Below are 20,352 nucleotides of genomic sequence, written 5' to 3' on the forward strand. Positions count from 1 at the left end.
AACGTTTTTTTTTTTCAAACCAAGAAGTAACTAAGCTATAATGTTTTATAAGTCAATTTATCTTCATGGATTTGGTATTTTCCCAAAATGAGACATTCTCACTATCAGCTCATTGTACTTTCAGTTCACAGGGGGTTAATGATTCGATCCACTCCAGACCTTCGGTCTGCATGAGAGAGAACAATATACAACAGATCAGTTGTGTTTATATATACTTTTTAAAACAGTTAATTATACTTATTTTGATAAATAATAATTTTAATTGTTTTTCTAATCAAACATTTTGACATTTATGTTGGCACCACACTGTGTTTAAAAGGGTGCTAGTAAATTATGATTATTATAATAATTATTATTATTATTATGTTGTTGTTGTTGTTGTTGTTGTTTTAGCGTTTTTAAACAGAAACGAATGTAATCTCTTCCTTCTTTTGTTTTCACACGGAGCGAAAAAGCAGTCGGACTCGGCGTGGAAAGGACTCGTAAACAAAACATCAGTCGAGTAGCTCGATATTTACCACAACCAAAGACGAAAATTATTACTCTATGGTTTGATGTAAGATAGTAATTGTTTTAAAGAGACAGCTGTTGTTGTTGTTCACAGTATTTCAGCAGCCGAGCTTGTGACTGTAACGATCCCTGACGCGCTTCTTCTCGAGCTGTCGAGGAAAACTAAACTAACTCACAGCGCAGATCTCAGCTAAATATAATATACAATAAATGTGAATAGAAACACAACACGCTCGGTCGGGGTTTGAGTTCATTCAGAACAGATACATTAGATTTGTAAAACTCTATTGATTTCTGACTCTCAACAGACACCGAAGATGTTTAAGTTTTTCGGATTCAAGAATGATGGAGCCAGAAAATCTTCTGAGAAAGAAACTGATGGATTTGTCATCATTGGTAAGTTTGATCATTTTTAGAAGTATCTATCTATCTATCTATCTATCTATCTATCTATCTATCTATCCATCCATCCATCCATCCATCCATCCATCCGTCTGTCTGTTTGTAATTCATCTGTCTATCAGCCTATTAATCTTGTTTATTTATCTTTGCATCCATCCATCCAAAATATTGGCATAATCATAATCGTATCTATAAATCCAAACATTAATTGGTTCAAAATAATCATCCATAAGAGGGCAGTATAATTCAGTCCTCACATGTAGTGTGAAGGCTGTAGTTTCTCTCACTGTGTGCTTATGACTAATCAGGACATGGCAGATCACATATTGGGGTCTCTGTACATCAGCTTCTTGTGCCTGGAGTGGATATGATTGGCCAAGGGTCAGTGTTGTCTTTGTAACTGTGACAGATACAGTGACACCACAGGCCTCCTTCTGTTGTTGTGCTAGTTGCAGTAATGAGGTTTTATGTTTTTATGTGTTCTGCTTGTCAGACAGCTCAATGGTAACATATATCTGCACTTTTGACAGACAGGACCATATAATCTGCATTGTAACTATATTAGAGGGAATGTAGGTCAAAGGGAAGGCCAGATCCCATGCTTCATGAAGTGCAGGATATGTTGACTGAGGGCTCGAGCCAGATTTGAGGAGCTCATTCCATGTGCCCATGTAGTTTGGGGAAATATTGCGAACCAGGGAATGGAAAACTATTGCTGAATATTTGAGGATAGATGGATGTTTGGCAAACTCTACTAGTTCTCCAATTTTAGGCTAACCGTGCTGTGAGAAAGCTTTGGAAATGAACAGAGAAGTTAGAAGCATCATTTAAAGCTGACGTTTATTCGAAGCTGCAGTTTTGGATTGTCACTTAACTCTTATGACACTAATCTTAACTGGTTTTAAATGACTGTGTTTGCACTATTGGCAAGGTTTTAGAAAGGCTACAGTGATGTATAAAAGAGTGTACACGCTCAGTTTCCGACTTCATATTGATTTTAGAGACTGCATTTGGATATGGGACTAAATTATACATTAAATTATGATTCTTTTTTATTTATTTTCCTTAATGCAAAGTTGCAGTATTATAAAGTGGTTATGAATCTCTTAAACATTGTTATTCTGTTGGTTCTTGAGTCATAATCTTCTAAGTACTTTCCCAGCATTTCAGGTTCATTTTGTAACCAAGTGAATTACTGTTTTGGTTTCTCTTTTATTCACTCTTCATCGTGGGTTTAAGCAGAGTGCTTGGCAACAGGAACACAACCCATACATGATGTAACATTGTGTAATTAAACTGGTCCAGAGTGCAGCATGCTTCATGTGTCTTAGTACTTCAGGGTAGAAATGAACTCAACCCTAGTATGACTCCAGAGCTACATTCAAGTGCTCTGGCTCAACTGGAAGTGGATGAAATTGGTTCCTCTGGCTGATAGGACACTTGTTGGTCCTATTTTGAGTGCTAAAAATGGTTACTTCCATATATGGTTTGGTTATGAAAATGAATTGACCACCTGAAATTTATAGGAGGGTTTCTGAGAGCAAGTTCAGTTTATTTTTCCTGTAAGAATGGAATCTCAGTTGACACTTGTTCGTCATTGACTTGTGTATCATCAGGTGCATGATGTGTAAGCGGATCGCCTCCAGCACACTAGACCTTACCCGTGACCCGCTTTGTGGTGCAGTCCGGGTAACAAGGTTGCGGTGATTTTGCCGACAACACATAAGGGAGACAATATAGGCTTAAGTTGCATTATTTATCTGTGCCAATGATCCGCTTCTCTTGGGGAAAGAAATTCCTTGCTTTTGACTTTGAAGTGCAAATGAAACCCTATATGTGATTTGTGAAATGGCAGCGGTTGTTATAAGAAATTATGAAGCTTAACGAAGTTTCAGTTTGTTGTGTTGCATGTTATAGCCCATAAAGTCATAAAGCACTGCTTTCAGCATGCAAATTCATGCATTTTATCCAAAACTGGCTCTGATCCAGGACCACCCTGTTTGTGTTCCCACTTTGACTGTAAAATTTGAATATTGAGAGCCAATAATGACAACATGGACAGTACAAGGAAATATTAAGAGAAAGTTGAAATATTCATAAATTAGTGCTGTCAAAATTAGCTCATTAAAACATACGATTAATGTGTTCAGTTTAATGCGTTAAAAAATTAATTAAGGCAATTAACGCTACGGTTGGCCACCGTACTCACAACTGCTGCTTACGTCTCTTTTATTCTTGACAAGAATTGTGTTTATTTAAGTGTAGTTCAGACTACACAATTCACTGTGAGTCACATTATGCGATTTTGACTTCTAAATAGGGTTGCAAAGGGGTACATTTCTGGAAACTTTCCAAAAATCCATGGAATATTCCTCAAATTTCTGGAATGTTTCCCAAATTTATAGGAAAATTTCCAAATTTTCAAAGTCTTGAAACATGAAAAAGAAACATGTCAGACTACATCATAAATACAGGAGTATAATTGCCATAGCTACATGAACATTTACTCCGTAGTAAAATTCCACATAGTATTGTCTCTCTCTCGTTTTGGCATGTTTGTAAGCAAGTATGAATGCGCTGATGTGCAGTGATGTGCGCTGTAATATATTAAAGGGCACATGAAACTACGAGCATGCTGTGACGTAGTTATGTCGTCAGTTAAGTCAAGAAGTTACCGAAAAGGTGATTAACGCTGCCTTAAAACTTTGCGTGTGTAAGTTTTTGTTATAAACGAATCAGATTTAAGAACATGTCTGAAATGCAGTGGCTTTTAACAAATACACAAGAGCATGTAAACAAATACAAATTGGCCATCATTAAGTGCCATTTTGTCCAAAACAACCCTCGACGGAAAATAAGTTTGTCACCCCTGATCTCTTCTCCTATGATTTTGCTCTTAGTTGTTATGAATTTTAAAATAATCAGATAAATTCCTGTTAGATATGCACCAACATTTTAGCATCTAAAAATAATTCGGTCAAAATGCAAAAAAAAAAAGAAAAAAAAAGAAAAGAAATCATTGCCCGAAACAATGCCATTTCTTTGGATAAGTTAAAGCAGGTAAACATTTTAGTCATGTTGACAGACCTTACTGTGACCAAAAATTATGCTAGAGTATTAATAATTTTTAATTTAGTAAGAAACTAAATGAAAGGAGGCTTTACTTTTTGGTAAGAGATCTATTTCGGCGCATCACTATTTCCTTTTGGCATGGAAGGTCTTCTAAGAAATTCACACAGATAGTACTTTGCAGCAAATAATATATTTGTTAGCATTTGCAGATAATTATAGTTTTCATTGCAACTGATTGTAACACTTGAGCAGTGTAAATGACCTACCTCTAGGAGGAACAGCTACTAGCAACCTGCACCATGACCTGGTGACCTCCAGTGATTAGATCGCTTTCAGTGTGAATGCCCCTTTTGATGCACGCCAAACAAGCTTGTTCCCAGAACATAAACAATGGACAGCATCTCAGAGGGGCTTCTTTACATTATGCATTTAGCAGATGCTTTTATCCAGAGCGACTTACAGTGCATTCAGGACATACATTGTTTTACTAGTATGTGTGTCTCCTGGGAAATGACCTGTTTGTGAAGTGTTGGTAATAACAGGGAGGAGCCGTGGTGTTTGTGTGTGTGTGTGTGAAGGCCCCAGAGATGAGCAGACGCTCACCAAGACATTCAGCTCAAGAAGGAATCCCCATCTGCACTCTGCAGTTCCACACAGGGAAGAGATGTCTGTATATATCATTAGTGTCTGGTTATGATTCAGAGCTGTTGCAGGTTTCTGTCAAGTAACATCGCTGATCGTGGCTGTAAGTACCCAGATGGACTAATGCTTCATAATCTGTTCATATAATCAGAAAAGTACCCTGTTAAGTGCAGATAATGCGCATTAATGTCTTGGCAGCGAAGGAAAATCGATTATCCTTGTTGAAAATCAAGCCGTGAAGAGTCTGTGATTTGGCTTTGGGATTCGCTGTGTGCTGAATAACGTGCCTTTCTTCTCGGATTGATTCTAAAACTATTCGTTCTTTTTATTTGATTTATTTTTTGTTTTTCAGGTGAAACTGTTGAGGAGCAGCGACAGAAGGTTCAGTCCATGAACGCCGAGCAGCCGGCAACAAATGTAATAGTACAGCCATCTAAGGTGAGTGTGTTTCACTTTATAGAGTGATCCAATAATGCTACGTAATGATAGCACGACAACAAATATAAAACATTTACAATTTGATATATATTTTGATATACGTAATCCTAAGCAGATAGCGATAGTGATACTCACAAACTGAAATTTAAGTCGTTATTCAGTTCTAATCTTCTCGACCAGTGAGCTGTTAATGTGAGAACTAAAAAAAAAATCTGCATAAAGACTGAATAGTTATGTTTCCATCCACCCTTTTTATGCAAACTTTTGGATATTGCATCAAAAAATGCTGGATGAAAACACCAAGATGTGCATACATTCTAAAAGTACGCATAAAGATTATATGCAACAATATTTTTTTAATCCGATAAGAAGACATGCGCATAAACTGCTATGTGAAAAAAATGAATGAATAAATTCGTCAGTGCGCATCAAAGTCACATGACTTTCCCTTAACAGATCATGTGACTGGATAACTGAACTAACCAGTGCCTAACCATCATTTTGAGCAGTCATCAAAAAAACGGCATCCAATCGCAAGATAACATGATTGTGATTGCGTTTCGTCTGGTCCAACTTTGGATGGAAACATAGCTAATGGTGCACATGCTTGTGAGAAGAGATGTGCTGTCCTTTTCTAAGATCAAACTTCTGATTTTAACGTGGCGAAAAATAATATCCAACATTCATTGCTTTGAGCAGTGTATCAAGTGACCTTTTCAGACTGATCCTGAGCAGAGTAATCAAATCTTAAGGATCGCTTATAGAGTAATCTGTGTTAGCGGGCCGGCCTGATTTCCATATGCTGTACGCGCAACAGCCCTGAAGAGAGGGAAAGAGCCCCTTGAGTTGCGCTGGCCGAGCGGGTGTGTGACAGGTGCCAGATGGCAGGACTGAACAGTGCCAACATATGCTGCTGCCATTCAGCAATCTGTTCCACAGCACTGCCTGGAGACATATGGCTAATGAAAGACACTCAGTCTCACTCTTTCTCTTTGAATAAGAGAGGCTTTCGCAAAACCCAAAACCCTGACGTTATTGGAGTTGCTGGAAAAAGTGGGTTTTACAGGTGGACAAAATAATGGACAAACGCTGTAAAAAAGGCCTGACGATTTACAGCTAGATGTGTTTCCAAAGAATTACTTGGGCGAGTTCCAAAGAGGTCACACAGTTCCTGAATTAGAGGTACATTGGCCACAAAAACTGCACAGTGCTTTAATGTTAAAGTTACAGATTTGAAGCAAAACAATAGTTCCTCCAGCAACCTGTCACTCACAGCAATCAGCAAACAACACTGATCCGACGATCCAATCAGTTCTTAATGGACAAAACCAGGTTTCTTGTCTTTCAAAACTGGTATGATTAACTTTTTTCCTTGAAAGACAAAAGCAGTTTTTATACAGAATGTCTGAGCTACTCGTTTCCGTTCAAGACCAGGAATTTCAAAACGATTACTTGTTGAATGAATCAAATTTTAGTCTGTTTCTCACACATATGGTTTCAGACCACTTGCAATATAGTGCACAACTCATATGGACTGGATTTATCTGCTTTTTATCCTTAGGTCTTGATGGCTTTCGGTCACCACATTCATTATATGGAAGTTCAGAGGTCCAACTCATTCAGTTCAGTTAGTTATTTGGGTTCTTTTGCTTCTCCCTCCATGTGCTATACCAGTCTCATGTTTTTGTAAGGAACTGACATTAATAGATTAATAATCCGTCTGAAATGTGTTTGGCATTCATATAAGAAAACAGGAAAGGTAAGGGTGAAAAACCACTTCCACAACTCTGATAACCAGATTCTGTTTACTGCACCAGACACACCGGCTCAGGTCCCAGATATGAATGGAAAGCTTTGCTCATTTAATCACTCACAAACTAACATCTTTTTGTGTATTTAGTTAGTTATTGATCTCATTTAATAGTGCACAGAAATTACAATTTCTCTTATTGATGTTTTTGAGTCGTTGTTCTTTTGTTAAACTGTCTATTTTAAAGTTTACAAAGCTGTTGAAAAGTTTGGGGTCGGTATGATTTTTATTATTTATTTACTTATTGAAAGAAATGTCTTAAGCTCACCGAGGCTGTATTTATTTTGCCAAAAACAAAAAGTGCTATTATGCAATAATAAAATAACTGTTTTCTATTTTAATACATTTAAAATTGTAATTTATTTCTGTGATCAAAGCTGAATTTTCAGCATCATTACTCCAGTCTTAAGTGTCACATGATCCTTCAGAAATCATTTTAATATCATGATTTGCTGCTCAAGAAACATTTATTATTATTATCAGTAAAAAACAGTCTGAGCATGATAAAAAAAAAAAAAATGAATTCAGGACTTTTTGATGAACAGAAACTTTAAAAGAACAGCATTTATTTGAAATAGAAATAGCTTGTAACATTATAAAAGTCTTTATTGTCACCCTTGATTAATTTAATGCATCCTTGCTAAATAAAAGTACAGTACATCTTCTAAAAATCAACAATTAAAAGCCATAGAGAACAAGTATGGTTTCACGTGAGATTTAAAACATCAACTGAGGCTGCAGATCTGATGTCAGGTGGAAGGGTATTCCAGTCTTGAGCCAGCGACCGAAAATTAGTTTTCATGCGAGTTTCTGGAACTGAGAGCAAAAGTGTGAAGTTCAGCTCTAGTTGTGATCCAGTATGTGACTTCCTTCATCGTGAAGTTTCGGTGCTGTAATGAATCCTCATCCACCTCAGACAGGACCAAGATTTCTCATCTCTGCGGCTGCAGGCCTTGTTCTTTTTTAGGGGTACTGGTATGAGCCAGATTTCATAATCACAAAATAGTTAGTTAGTCTAACTAATAACAGTCCTAAAGAAACTGGTATCGGGCATATCATATTACCCAGCCTTGTTGAAAATGAGTACAGTCTGAATTTAACCAGCATTAATGAGGATTTAAAGAGCTAAGGGCAATTTGGTAAATGACACAATAGTTGAGTCACACAGGCAGTGATGAATATAATAACAGTGCTCCTCCCCAGCAGATCCGCTTTCTCAGTTTTCACTGCAGATTCTCTTTCTTTTTGTGCAGCCATCCAGTGCCGGGAAGAGAGGAATTACAGAGACGACTCAGCCTTCCTCCCAACCCACGTCTGCCAAGATGTCCTCAGAAACACACGCTGTAGACGCCACCCCGGCCCTCCCTGAGCTTCTAGGAGACATACCTTTCACTTTAGCACCACACATCCTGGCCATGCAGGCGGGCCTACCCTTTGTCACAGATATCACCTTGCCTCACAACATCAATGACAAACTAGCCAACTTTCGTTATGACTTCACCTTGGAGAACTCTGTGCTTTGTGAGCCGTGACTCTTTGCCCCTCAGTTATATCACTAACACGTGGTGAACTATGAGCCTTTTCTTTCTCGAGATTCTCTAACCGTTTGCCTCTTAAATAAATGAAGATCTAGTTTAGCTGACGAAAATCAGTCACTAACTAAATGGTGTCAGGCTCAAATGAACATATTGTCCTTTTAGTTTAAATAGGTTAGCATCAAGATGGTTTACATTCTCTCAGGATCTTGCACTTAGATTGTGTGAGATGAGTGTTACTGCCTTGTTTTAACGCAGTAGAGGAGTATTTATAAGATGACCTGGGGCTTTACGTTTTTCAAATGTAGTAAAAAAACAAATTACGGGTGTAAAATCGGTGCAATTTTGCATTTTGACTCTGTGGGTTCCTGAAATAGGGTTGTTTGGGAACTGCTAGTAGTTGCATTGGGCTCTTTGACGTTTCAGACGTCACAGTCTGTGTTGGCCTTCCTCAGTTTTTACTTACTTCTGCAGAAACTCGCTGTAATTTATGGAATCAGTTTTAAGACATTTGCTTGCCATGATACACATTAGTATCAAATCATTTTCCTATCTCGCAATGAACTTTTAAACATATCTAAGATAAATTACTCCGTAATAGAAGTATTTAATTAATATACAAATTATATTTTAAAATTGCAATCATAAGGGCCTTTTGGCTAGCCCACTGTTTACTGTAAGTCTGTATTTAGTACCTATAAACCTTAAAAGCGAAGCAGAAACACTGTCAATCAGTCAAACAGATAGTCCCTCTTATACAGTTGCTATTGGTTGAGTCAGTGTTGCTGTGGTGGGGATGCTCAACAGAACAATGTCGTAATATTGATGTAGTGTTTGCACTTTTCAGGGGAATCAGTCTAGATCAGGGCTGTCAGACTCCGTTTTGTTCCAGCGCTGCTCCAACACACATACCATGTAGTTTTCGAATAAGCCTGAAGGACTTCAGGGTTGAATCTGAAGTCTGCAGGGCTTCAACCCTCCAGGTATTGAGTTTGACACCCCTGCTCTATAGTATAGCTCGCTTGTAGTTGTCTCTGCATATTAAGCTGGGATGAGAAGTATTTTTACATGCATCATTTTAAGTTACTTATGAAAGGATTGCACTTAAAATCACCAGACAGACAGTGCAGTGCTCATTATAAATAGGACAATATTATATATTTGTTTTTAAAAGTGTGCTTCTTTTCTTTTGTTGGTGTGAATATGCATAGCTCAACTGCTGTTTGGTTTTAATGCCTGAACATAACACACCACAGGGAGGCAGATATGTATTCTGAACAATTGCAAAAGCATGCACATTTGTTTTAGTAGGATTTACTGTTCTGTTTGAACAGGGCTCATGGTTGTTGAGCTTTTTTTCATTTTTTTTTTCATCTGAATTTCAGTTAATGGCTTTATCATAGTGCATGCTGCTATTTAAACAATGCACTTAGGAGTTTAGCTGTGTCACCTTTACACCCTTTGTACTTTACTTGATAGCAGATAAGTTTATTAACTTGATACCACTCAAATCTCTTTTATTAGTCTTTGTTTTGATTTGTCTGTCTTTCCGACATGGTTATTTCCTCTAATCTTCCCCCTGATGTATCTGATTCATTTACCTATACTTTTCAAAACACTGTACTGAAGTAGTCAACGTTTGCATTGTGCTGTGTTTGCTCAATAAAAATGTCTGAGAAATAATTCAATGCCACTTCTTCAGGTAAAATTATGTCATCACCTTAACTCCATTGGATTCTTAATCGATTCATATCTGGAACAGAATTCACTATTGATTCTGATTCCACATGATGCTAAATTAAATTCTGAGCATGAGCGCAATGTAATATGATGATGTTTCATTAAAAACTTCTTTGCTAACATTGTTTTCTTGTAGTTTTGTATGTTCACATCTTGTAATTATTATTTAGGCACATCTAAAGATCTATCACGGATTTCCTACAGAGTTAAATATAAAAAGCAAAAATGTAAAGGCTAACCAAATGATCAAAATCTAAATTTAAAACATTAAATTTTTATCCTGACAGCTTGAGTTAGAATTGTAAGTTGACCCCTGTCTAAATATACGTCAGTGTGGTTTCCGACAGCTGTATGATAAATATGTTTTTAGGTTTTTGAAACCAACATATAAAAAAACACTGATAGAGAAACACACCAATTTTTTTTACATTATAGTTTGAGATACATTTGTGACAACTAGCCCCAGGGCTCTCTCTTTTATGTTTTCTCATTCTCTTTTAATTGCTTACAGTTAATTCTGTTACACTGACCATCTGTTATCTATCTACTAATGTCTGTACATTCAGATTAGTCCAACCAATAAACCAGGCAGAATCCCAAACGTTCTAAACCACAACAAATTCATTGGCTCTTTCCGAGTCCATCATTTTCGCCAGACCAATCATATTTTAGTTCGATGATTCGATGGACCAATCAGAGGCCGTGAGAGCGCCGGACTACCTGTCACTGTGGAGTAACACCAGAGAGGGGTGCTGAGACACACGACAGTCGGGATTACGTTTATTCAGCGTCAACTTTTTTAGGTTTCCAACTCGCATAAACTCCCGACACATTTTAAAAAGTAGTAAGCGTCAGCGAATCATGTGCATGACTAAAAGAACAAAAAACTTTGCTACAGATTCAGCGCATTAACCGAAAAGCTGAAGCAGCGCACTACACCAGCATTTTAACTGTTGAAAGACTGTGCATCTCAAGAAGTTTAATTAATGACTTAGGTTTAGCTAATGAATGCCTGAGGAGGAATTTATTCGCGTATTATGCAGTGAAACTACCACATAGTTAGGTCCAGTCATGTCAGCATCACCTGTGCACTCAGCTCGGGTCAGGCGCAGCAATGACGGGTCCCCCATCAGCACCTCCTCCTCCTCCTCCTCCTCCTCCACAGCTGCAGCATCATCCTCCTCCGCCGGCAACACGAGCCGGTTGCAGCCCTTTCGCGCCACCGTGCCCTACCAGCTCTTGCGTGGAAATCAGCAGCACAGCCCAACCCGCACTCACTCCTCCTCCTCCATCTCAGTCGGAAGCAACACAGAACCGACAGCATCAGCCCAGCAGCGCAGCTCCAGTCCCGGCAGCCCGGCGCTCGACAGTCCGCCAAAAAGCGGCTCGCTGGACGCTCGTCTGATCCCGCGGCAGAGGCGCTCTTCACCGGAGCACAGGAGCTCACCGGAGCGCTGCCCTCATTCACCTGTCCTTAGAGGTAAACAACAGGCCCGAGCCCTGCTTCGTTTACTGTCATTCATTGAAACATCTCCACTTACATACGCTGCGGCTGGTGTCGCGTAATTGGGTCAGGCTGTTAACGACGCACTGTACATAATAACAACAACATAAATTCTTCACTTAAAACCGTTATTATAACACACACACACAAACATATGCATGACAGTTTTATGTTAGATGATATATCTAGTGAATACATGCTTTAGATCCGATTAGCTAAATCTGTCAGACGAATGCGCTCTTGTATCTAACGCATTTAAAACGTTAATATGTAACGTTAATGTGTATAATAATGGTATCTGTGCGTCATGACCGTGGCTGTGTCTTAAAACCTAGATAGGCATCTTAAATCCAGCGTTCTAACTGAGCACCGACATCGTTTGGAACCCTGCGCTCCGTTCCATTCCGCGCGCGTCCTGAGCTCGCGCCCGCTGTGTGAAGCCGTCTGTGTAGTGAGCGCGCTAGGATTAGAGACACGGCCCCTGGTTCGGCTCCTGCTAAAGCTAGCGCTCTTGTAGCGTGTAAACACACGCATAACTCCCAATATTTGCATTACTTCCGTGTCTCCGGTCCTGAATGAGCTCGTTTATGTGTTTTTCTAGGGGTTATAGTTAATTCGCTGTTGTTTACCGAGCAGGGATGGAAATAATTACGTGGGTAATTAGAGGTTGAGTGTGTGTGTGTGTGTGTGTGTGTGTGTGTGTGTGTGTGTGTGAGTGAGTGAGTGTAGGCCACACAGGGGGCCATGTCACAAATAAAACTTAAACCCTCCAGCTCTACTTCATAACACGTTATTTTGAAACCTAAATGGTGCAAATTGAGCGCCTAAAACATTTCTTAAGAATTTATATGGCCATAATTTCATTTATTTAGGATAAATGAAAGAGGATAACATTTAAGAATCTGCTCAATTATTCCCATGACTGCATAATCATATTCATATTCAGGCCAAAAAAAAAAAAAATCATATTTACCTACTTTACGACTTGATAACTTACACCATTGTCATTAGAAAGAAATTGGTTTATGAGTGTGTGACAATAATAGTAACTGTACAGTGGCACCAAAAATGTGTTGCTCTAAATATCATATATGTACAGTACAAATCAGCAATTTGGACGCATAATACACACATATTTGTCTAATAATTTAAAATGAATTGCATTAGATTCATTCATTACAAAACATTAAACCAAATATAATTTATACATTATCACATTCAGACAGTGAGTCCAAATATTTTCTGAGGCCTGTGTGTATGGAAGGAAACTGTGGTTTAAGTATGCAGTCATTTGTGTCTTTATTTATGCTTGCAGTTATATTAATCTTGTGTTAGAACTATTAGACTGACATCTATTGTCACGGATCCCTGGACATTATTTTGATCTTTGGTTCTGAACAGATGTTTGTGGTAAAGCAGAGAAGCAGGTGAATGGTGAATGTCCATCTCTTGATTGCATTGTGACGACAATCTTAAAGCTCTCTGAATGTTTCTAAAGGTTAACAGGAAGTGCATCTCATCTAGAGACAGCATGTGTATGATGACGGCAGGGGACATCTCATGACAGCTCAACATTAATTGGCACATGTTTCTGAGTGCAGTATGAGTAATACGAGTAGTTTTGCTGCTTCATTATTCATGTTTTTGCCTGTTTTAGGTTTTCCTGTTTACCTGTCTGTTAGTATTAGTGCGTTCTCATCATTACAGAAATATGTTTAAGAAATTCAGGAAACAGATCTAATGTTTTTTTTAAATGCTTGCCTTGCCTTCATTCTCCTTTGTTAACCTTAATATGCCAAAAAAAGCAATCTTTCTCTTTTGTGTTCCTTTGGTTAAGACATTTTTGTTTCTAATTTTAAAAGAAGACAGGTGCTTGGAGAAAAAAAACATAAAAACATATTTTCCTCTGCTATTAAGCTTTGAATTTGAGTTTCTCTCTGCATTTAACTGCAGTGTGCAAAACACTTTTATTTTCCCATGAAAGTATTTTTTTAAGTAATAAAAATATTATAATATTAATTATGTATTTCATTTGCTTTTTTTTATTAAACCAAGCAATTCATACTGCTCAAATATGTTGACATAATATGGACATTATTATTAATTTGTAATTTTCACCATCAGGAGTTTAGGTTAAAACGTGTATATATTTAGGGAAAGTTTATATTTAGATTTTTTTGAAACTTCATGCAATGTAGCTATAAATAAAGATTACTGGAGTATGTTTAATAAGAAAATACTATTTCAGTCTTTCGACTTTATAGTTATTTGTGACATATACTAGAAATCTCTGAGTAAAATCTGTTTTAAAGGAAATCCTGTACCAAATGTTATTTTTTCAGTGTGTGTGTTTGATTGTTAATGCTAAAATACTTTATCGTATCCCAGCTAACAGTTAAGTAAACGATTGGTAGGTTGATTTCTGTAAAAGCTTTAAACTCCGTTTGCTTTATCAAAACAACATCCGAAACCTTTTGAAAGTCTGGATAAAGTAGTCAGCCTTAAGCGCCAAGTAAAAAAGTGTGACCCATCCCTAATAAGGTCATAAAAGCTAAATGTATAATAATTATACAAGAATCTCAAAATCATTTTAGTTCATATAGTTTAAATGAAGCATAGAGATGTCGAGTCAGAAATGGGCTTTTAATTAACAGTAGCTTCTTGTAATTATAGATTCTGTGGCCTTCTGGAATGTTTTGCCGTGAGTTAAAGGAAGAGATATTGTTAGAGTTGTAAGTTTTGTTTCAGACAGGCTGTCTGCGAGCTCCCATCATTCAGTGTTGTGTGAAGCTCTGTTCATTTGATGGACTGTGAGTGTAGTTCTGGGTGAGTTCATTTCTTCAGTACCGTATTTTTCGGACTATAAGTCGCATCTGAGTATAAGTCGCATCAGTCCAAAAATACGTCATTAAGAGGAAAAAACATATATAAGTCGCACTGGACTATAAGTCGCATTTATTTAGACCCAAGAACCAAGAGAAAACATTACCGTATACAGCCGCGAGAGGGCGCTCTATGTTTACAGTGAGAGGCTACAGGAGCACTGAGCAGCATAGAGCGCCCTCTCGCGGCTGGAGACGGTAATGTTTTCTCTTGGTTCATGTCAAATTAATTTGGATAGATAAGTCGCACCTGACTATAAGTCGCAGGACGAGCTAAACTATGAAAAAAAGTGCGACTTATAGTCCGGAAAATAGGGTATTTTGTCTGTGGCTTTGTGTTGGAGTGCTGCTGAAGTGCAGCTGACCGGTGGCAGTGGTCTGACTCAGGCCTGTTATCACACACACCCGCCCCGGACCTGAGATCATCACGACAAACCGCACACACTCCTTCACTAACAAATGCTAAACTTATCTGAAATGGATTATACAGTGCATACAAAAATATCTTCTCTATCTAGCGGTTTCCATTTTGAGCTTTTGTTTTTATGGCAGAAAGCACGCAATTGTACTGTCTGGAAAGGCTAATAATCATGTGTTACGTATTATAAGTAGTGCATACTATATACTGTACAATACATTGTTTACATTTTTAGTAAAGGAAAAGTGAACCCAAAAAATTAAAGTTAGATGAAAACTTGCTTTGTTTCTTCATGGGAACACATTTGGAGAAATGTACTGTAGCATCACTTGCTCACCAGTGGATGCTCTGCAGTGAATGGGTGCCGTCAGAATGAGAGTCCAAACAGCTGATAAAAACATCAGAATAATCCACACTACACTCCAGTCTATCAGTTAGTGTGTTGTGAGGTGAAATGCTGCATGATTGTAAGAAACCCATCTGTCATTAAGACACTTTATCTTTAAATGGTTGCTTTCGGCCAAAAAGTCCTCTATTCAAAATATCGCTTTCTCCACTGAGAAAGAAAAGTCTTGTTTGAGTCAAGAAAGAAATCAAGCACAGTTTACAAGGAACAGTTTTAGAAAATGATGTGGGTGAATTCTGATGTGAGAGGATACCAGAGGTTAAATCTTTCCACTGGAGGAAGTGTTATTATGATTTATGGACTCATATTATGACCAGAAGTTTCAAGGTGCCTTAATATGGTTTTGTTTTCTTAGAAGCACAGCAGCTTTTTTTTCTTCACAAGCCATCATCTGATGGACTGGAGTGGTGTGGATTATTGTGATGTTTTTTATCAGCTATTTGGACTCTCATTCTGACGGCACCCATTCACTGCAGAGGATCCACTGCTGAGCAAGTGATGAAATGCTACATTTCTCCAAATCTGTTCTGATGAAGAAATAAACTCATCTACTTCTTGGAGGGCCAGAGGGCGAGTAAAGTTTCAACAGATTACATTTTTTTTTTTTTTTTTTCTGGCTTAACTGGTCCTTTTAATCAAAAGAAACCCCACAGAAAAAACTACAGGGATGTTTACAATTGTTTTGCTTTACAGTGAGTGTTATGAGCATGTGAAAGATTATAATTGAACAGCGGGACTTGATTACAGTAGGTTAAAAATGTAACACCATGCATGTTTTGAAACGTTTCTTTGGTCTGGAGTTTTTTTTTTTTAAAGCTTTAAGCAGTAGAGTACTATACAATTATCAGTAAGATATAGTAGATCAATATACATTTTTAATCTGCAATATGTAGTTTCCACTACATATTTTGGCATTTCCACATTACATTTGAGGCTGACTTGTTTCTTGCCCTGACTTCACTTCTTATTTGCATTCTTTATTAAATAAAGCCTATTTCTGGAATATAAGTGTTTTTGCAGTGTCATCAGAAAAGACTTGCTTCCTATGTTTAGCATGTTTACTTATAGTGCAGCTGCTTTGTACCATATTGTAGATATATGGCTGATTTTATGGCATAATTTTTTCGTGATATTTGCAGTAAGCGTGTAGACCCTTAATCAAAAACCCTACATTGTATTTTTATTATATGATGTTTTATTTTGAAGGCACTGCAATGACAAATTGTTTTAATCCAGGTATTTTTTTAATATATATATATACTTAAGATCTGAACACGGAAATACGTTTTCTACAAAAGATGTTTGGAAATATAATACCAAAACACTTTAAAGTAAAATATATTACAAAATAAAATATATACTGTTTAAATGAATATTATTAAATGCCAAACATTTGTGAAAATGAAGCATCATCTTTTTTTTGCTTACTTGGAATGATATTTTGTATTGATGGCAATTATATGTGTAGCATACATATTTGAGGTTTTTTGTGTGTTTTTTTGGCTGCTATACATTATTCCAGGATACACAGCATATGCCTTAAGCAACTCTGATTCTTGTTCTTGTTTTTTTTATAAACCGTGACAGCTGTAAGCTCTGACTCCAGTTTTGCTAATGACTGTAATCTTGTTTTGCATATGCAGTTCCACACATTAGTTGTTCCAATGCTTTAATTGCCACCCAAACTATAAAAAAGCATTGCAAACTAAAAGCCGTGTTTAAAATAGAGCATGAACAATTTTCATTGGGTAAATGAATACATATACAGTATGAATAACATAAACATTTACAATAAATAAAAAAGTGATCTTGATATTGATTAGTATGATATACAATGCTCCATACAGCATTTTTTAATACTTCTTAAATACAAATGATATTATCACAATAACAAGTTGATTTAAGATGTCTTTTCTTTGTCCCCCTTTTACTTTACTGACTGCAGCAGTTGAGCTGTATAAACTCCACAACAATGATGATCAGGTTTTCCACCATGATTTGTGATGATCTAAAATACAGATGCATGAAGAATAACATCTGACAGTCTGGACAAAGTTTAGATGGTCAGTTCCACAATCTGTGTGTTCGATTAGTGACACAGAAATCAGACAGAATCCTGAACATTTTAATGTGATCTAAGACTTTTGGGGTCCAAAAGTGAAAGAAGATTGTCTGAATATTGTGGTGGCGGTGTTGTGATTCAGACTGTGACGAGTTCGGTGGAGTGTGGCGAACCCTCGAGCGTTTGGAGGGGGAAAGTTCACATTTGCATTTCCCCCAGCCTCACGCTTCATTTTTGTTTCCTTGCGCGAAACCTTCGCTCGGCCCAACAGCTCTCCAACTGTGCTGATGGACATCGTACAATAGTGCCTGTGTTTTCCGCAATGCAAATCGACTCCCAACAGAGACTGTATTTACCTATGAAAGACTTAAACTTCCACATATTCAGTGTTTATGATGTGATTGGCTTGCACGTCCTTTTCATGGCTGTCAGACTAATGCTTTATATCCCATATCTGAATAAAGTTTGCTCACCCCGTTTAACCAACGGTAACCCAATCACGAGCCAATGCCAGGAGCAGCGATCATCAATTCCCATTAAATTATATTAATGCCATAAAAGAATTCCGGACACGTGAAGACATCATAACCTGCAGGCTGCAATTCTACAGCGAAGCAGTTTCTCTGGTTTATTTCCCCCCCGTGCAGCAAGCAAACCCACCTGTCCCTCGTCTAATATGACCTAATTCACAGCTCCGAGAAACACTGGCTGTATTGAGATGACGTTTGTCTAAATGTGATTGTGTGAATAACAACAGAAGGTCTTTCAGTGTTCGTCCATTCACACACGCTCTCTCTCGGTTTGCAAGCGCAGTATTTACTGAATGTCACCACTCACACGTTTACTAACAGGATTCACTCTGTCGCTCCGTTTATCACTCTCACAGCTTTCAGAAACAGCACGGCTGATGCATAAAACTGATCAGAATTCATAATCCCAATAACAAACAACCCAAAAGTCTTTGTGCTGTGCAATTACTTCCATTTTAACCCTGTAAAACATATGAGATTAAAGTCAGAAAAAAGTAAAATGAACAGATTATTTAAAAATATCTTTTACAAAAAAAATCTTTTTTTGAGTATCATATTTGATACGTCAGGTTTTTATTGCTCATATAATATGATATAGGAGAATATGGAGCTCATATGCAAGGAGGGAACGAAACTGAGCACTAATTATAAAATGGACGTAAAGTAAGATTTTTTTACAAAAATATAGCAGAATACTTTAGACATGGAATCGCATAAATATTAGTTGCCACATATATTTTGCAATAAAATGTCTTAGTAAGGTATTAATATGCTTAGATTTATGATCAAAGCTCTGTTGTTTATATTATGGGAGGCAAAACATATAATGCAGTTCATTACATATTTTAACGCAATTTTTCTAAAAAAAAAAAATATTAATGGATAATCAAGTAAATCTAAGTTGCTTCAGTCCAGTAAGGGTTCATCTTGAAAAAAGTATTTACAATATAAAAGTTATTCATATAGTTACTTTATAAAAATTATTAAAGGTTTCACAGCTAAAAGACTCATAAACCAGGACCTGCAGGGGAAAGTTTTTACAATTTTACTAAATAGCCATGTAATTTGCTTAAAACATATAAAACTATCAATCAGATGAGCATGTAGTAGATTGTGTTCAACAGGTTTTTCAGCCAAGATTTGTTAAATTAGAAACCTTAGACATTTGTGTATTAAATATGATGCAGTAGGCTTATAGGTTTAACATTTTCTTTTATTAAAAGAAAAACACATTTACTTATTTTACTGTTGTATTCTTGTAACGCGAATATTTATAATGGTATATATAATGTTTTTAAATGAACTGCAGTGCAGTTACTTAAAAAAACTTTTCATCCTGATTCATTGATTAATCAAAGAAATGGTTTACAGATTCATTGATTAGAAAAATGGCTGTTAGTTACAGCTCTAAAGCAGTCAAAAGGAAAGATGACGAGAAGATATTTCACTTTCCATCTCTCAGTCTGTCTGCCCTGTCCTGCTGTGGGGGTGTCAGTGTGCTCTCCTGAAACGCTTCTTGGCATAAACCTGCCCTGCGTCTTTCCATCTGCTCTCAGGAAACTGTAAAACAGGCCGAGAGGAAGCAGTCCAGTGAGCAAATGCATTCCACACTCACTGAGCAAAATTTGAGCCTCGGCCACCTTGTGTTTAACAATCCCAACTTAATGTACGAATATGCATAGCTAGCATGGGATAAGAATAAGCAAATACAGGGCTCTAGACTAACTTTTTGCACTGGTTGCATAGTTACGTGCACCCAAATTTTCGACCGCATCGCATTTAACACAGCAGTTTTACAATTTCAAATTTTTTTTAATTGACTTGTAGCCTAATGATTAACTAACAATCTGGTCAACATAAAGTTCTTTATTTGAAGCACAATTCTACAAGAAAGGTAACTTACTGAAAACTTAAAACATCTCAAGATAAATGAAATAAAAAACAAATCTAAATTAAGTGTTTCAAGGGCTTTAAACTGAACATCTCATGGCTCAATGTCTTATGGACCATTCTCCATTGCAGTCACATGCCCCTCGGATGACCAACTCCTGTAGTTTGGCCTTCTTGATCTTTGGCCTTGGCTAAACCAGCTGACCACACTCTCTCTAGCATCAAAATCTTCCAGACTTGGCCCCTCTACACTGATTCTGATCAGATCTTCACTATGTCTGAATGAAGGGATGCTCTAGTGTCTGATTTGAACAGCTAAACAGTCCCTAAACAGCCTATACTACTGTTTCAGCTATTAAAATAGTTCAGTTTTGTATGCAATAGCGAAGTGAATATATTTCATTTCATTTTTTTGAATGACAATTAATTTAGAAAAACTTTGAGCATTTTTTGTTAAATATAAGTGTTTTTGTTTTTAAAAAAAGAGTAACGACCAAGGTGCCAGCGGCAG

General features: G+C 37.2%; 2 protein-coding genes across 2 annotated transcripts in view; both read left to right on the forward strand.

Moving 5' to 3' along the window:
• The first annotated feature begins 428 nt into the window (after positions 1–428).
• LOC132104450 (UBAP1-MVB12-associated (UMA)-domain containing protein 1-like) lies at positions 429–10,092 on the forward strand. Its single transcript, XM_059509928.1, has 4 exons — positions 429–556; positions 819–906; positions 4,979–5,064; positions 8,128–10,092. The coding sequence occupies exons 2-4, from the start codon at positions 828–830 to the stop codon at positions 8,404–8,406; spliced, it is 444 nt and encodes a 147-aa protein (XP_059365911.1). The 5' UTR covers positions 429–556; positions 819–827; the 3' UTR covers positions 8,407–10,092.
• A 989-nt stretch (positions 10,093–11,081) lies between these two features.
• The window catches only part of LOC132104449 (glucocorticoid-induced transcript 1 protein-like), a 34,545-nt gene continuing 25,274 nt past the window's right edge, over positions 11,082–20,352 (forward strand). The window contains exon 1 of the mRNA XM_059509926.1: positions 11,082–11,629. Within this exon, the coding sequence (XP_059365909.1) occupies positions 11,221–11,629 (409 nt within the window). The 5' untranslated portion in view covers positions 11,082–11,220. The remainder of the gene's footprint in view (positions 11,630–20,352) is intronic.

The sequence above is a fragment of the Carassius carassius genome, chromosome 25 (genome assembly GCF_963082965.1).
Source record: "Carassius carassius chromosome 25, fCarCar2.1, whole genome shotgun sequence".
Taxonomy (NCBI): Eukaryota; Metazoa; Chordata; class Actinopteri; order Cypriniformes; family Cyprinidae; genus Carassius; species Carassius carassius.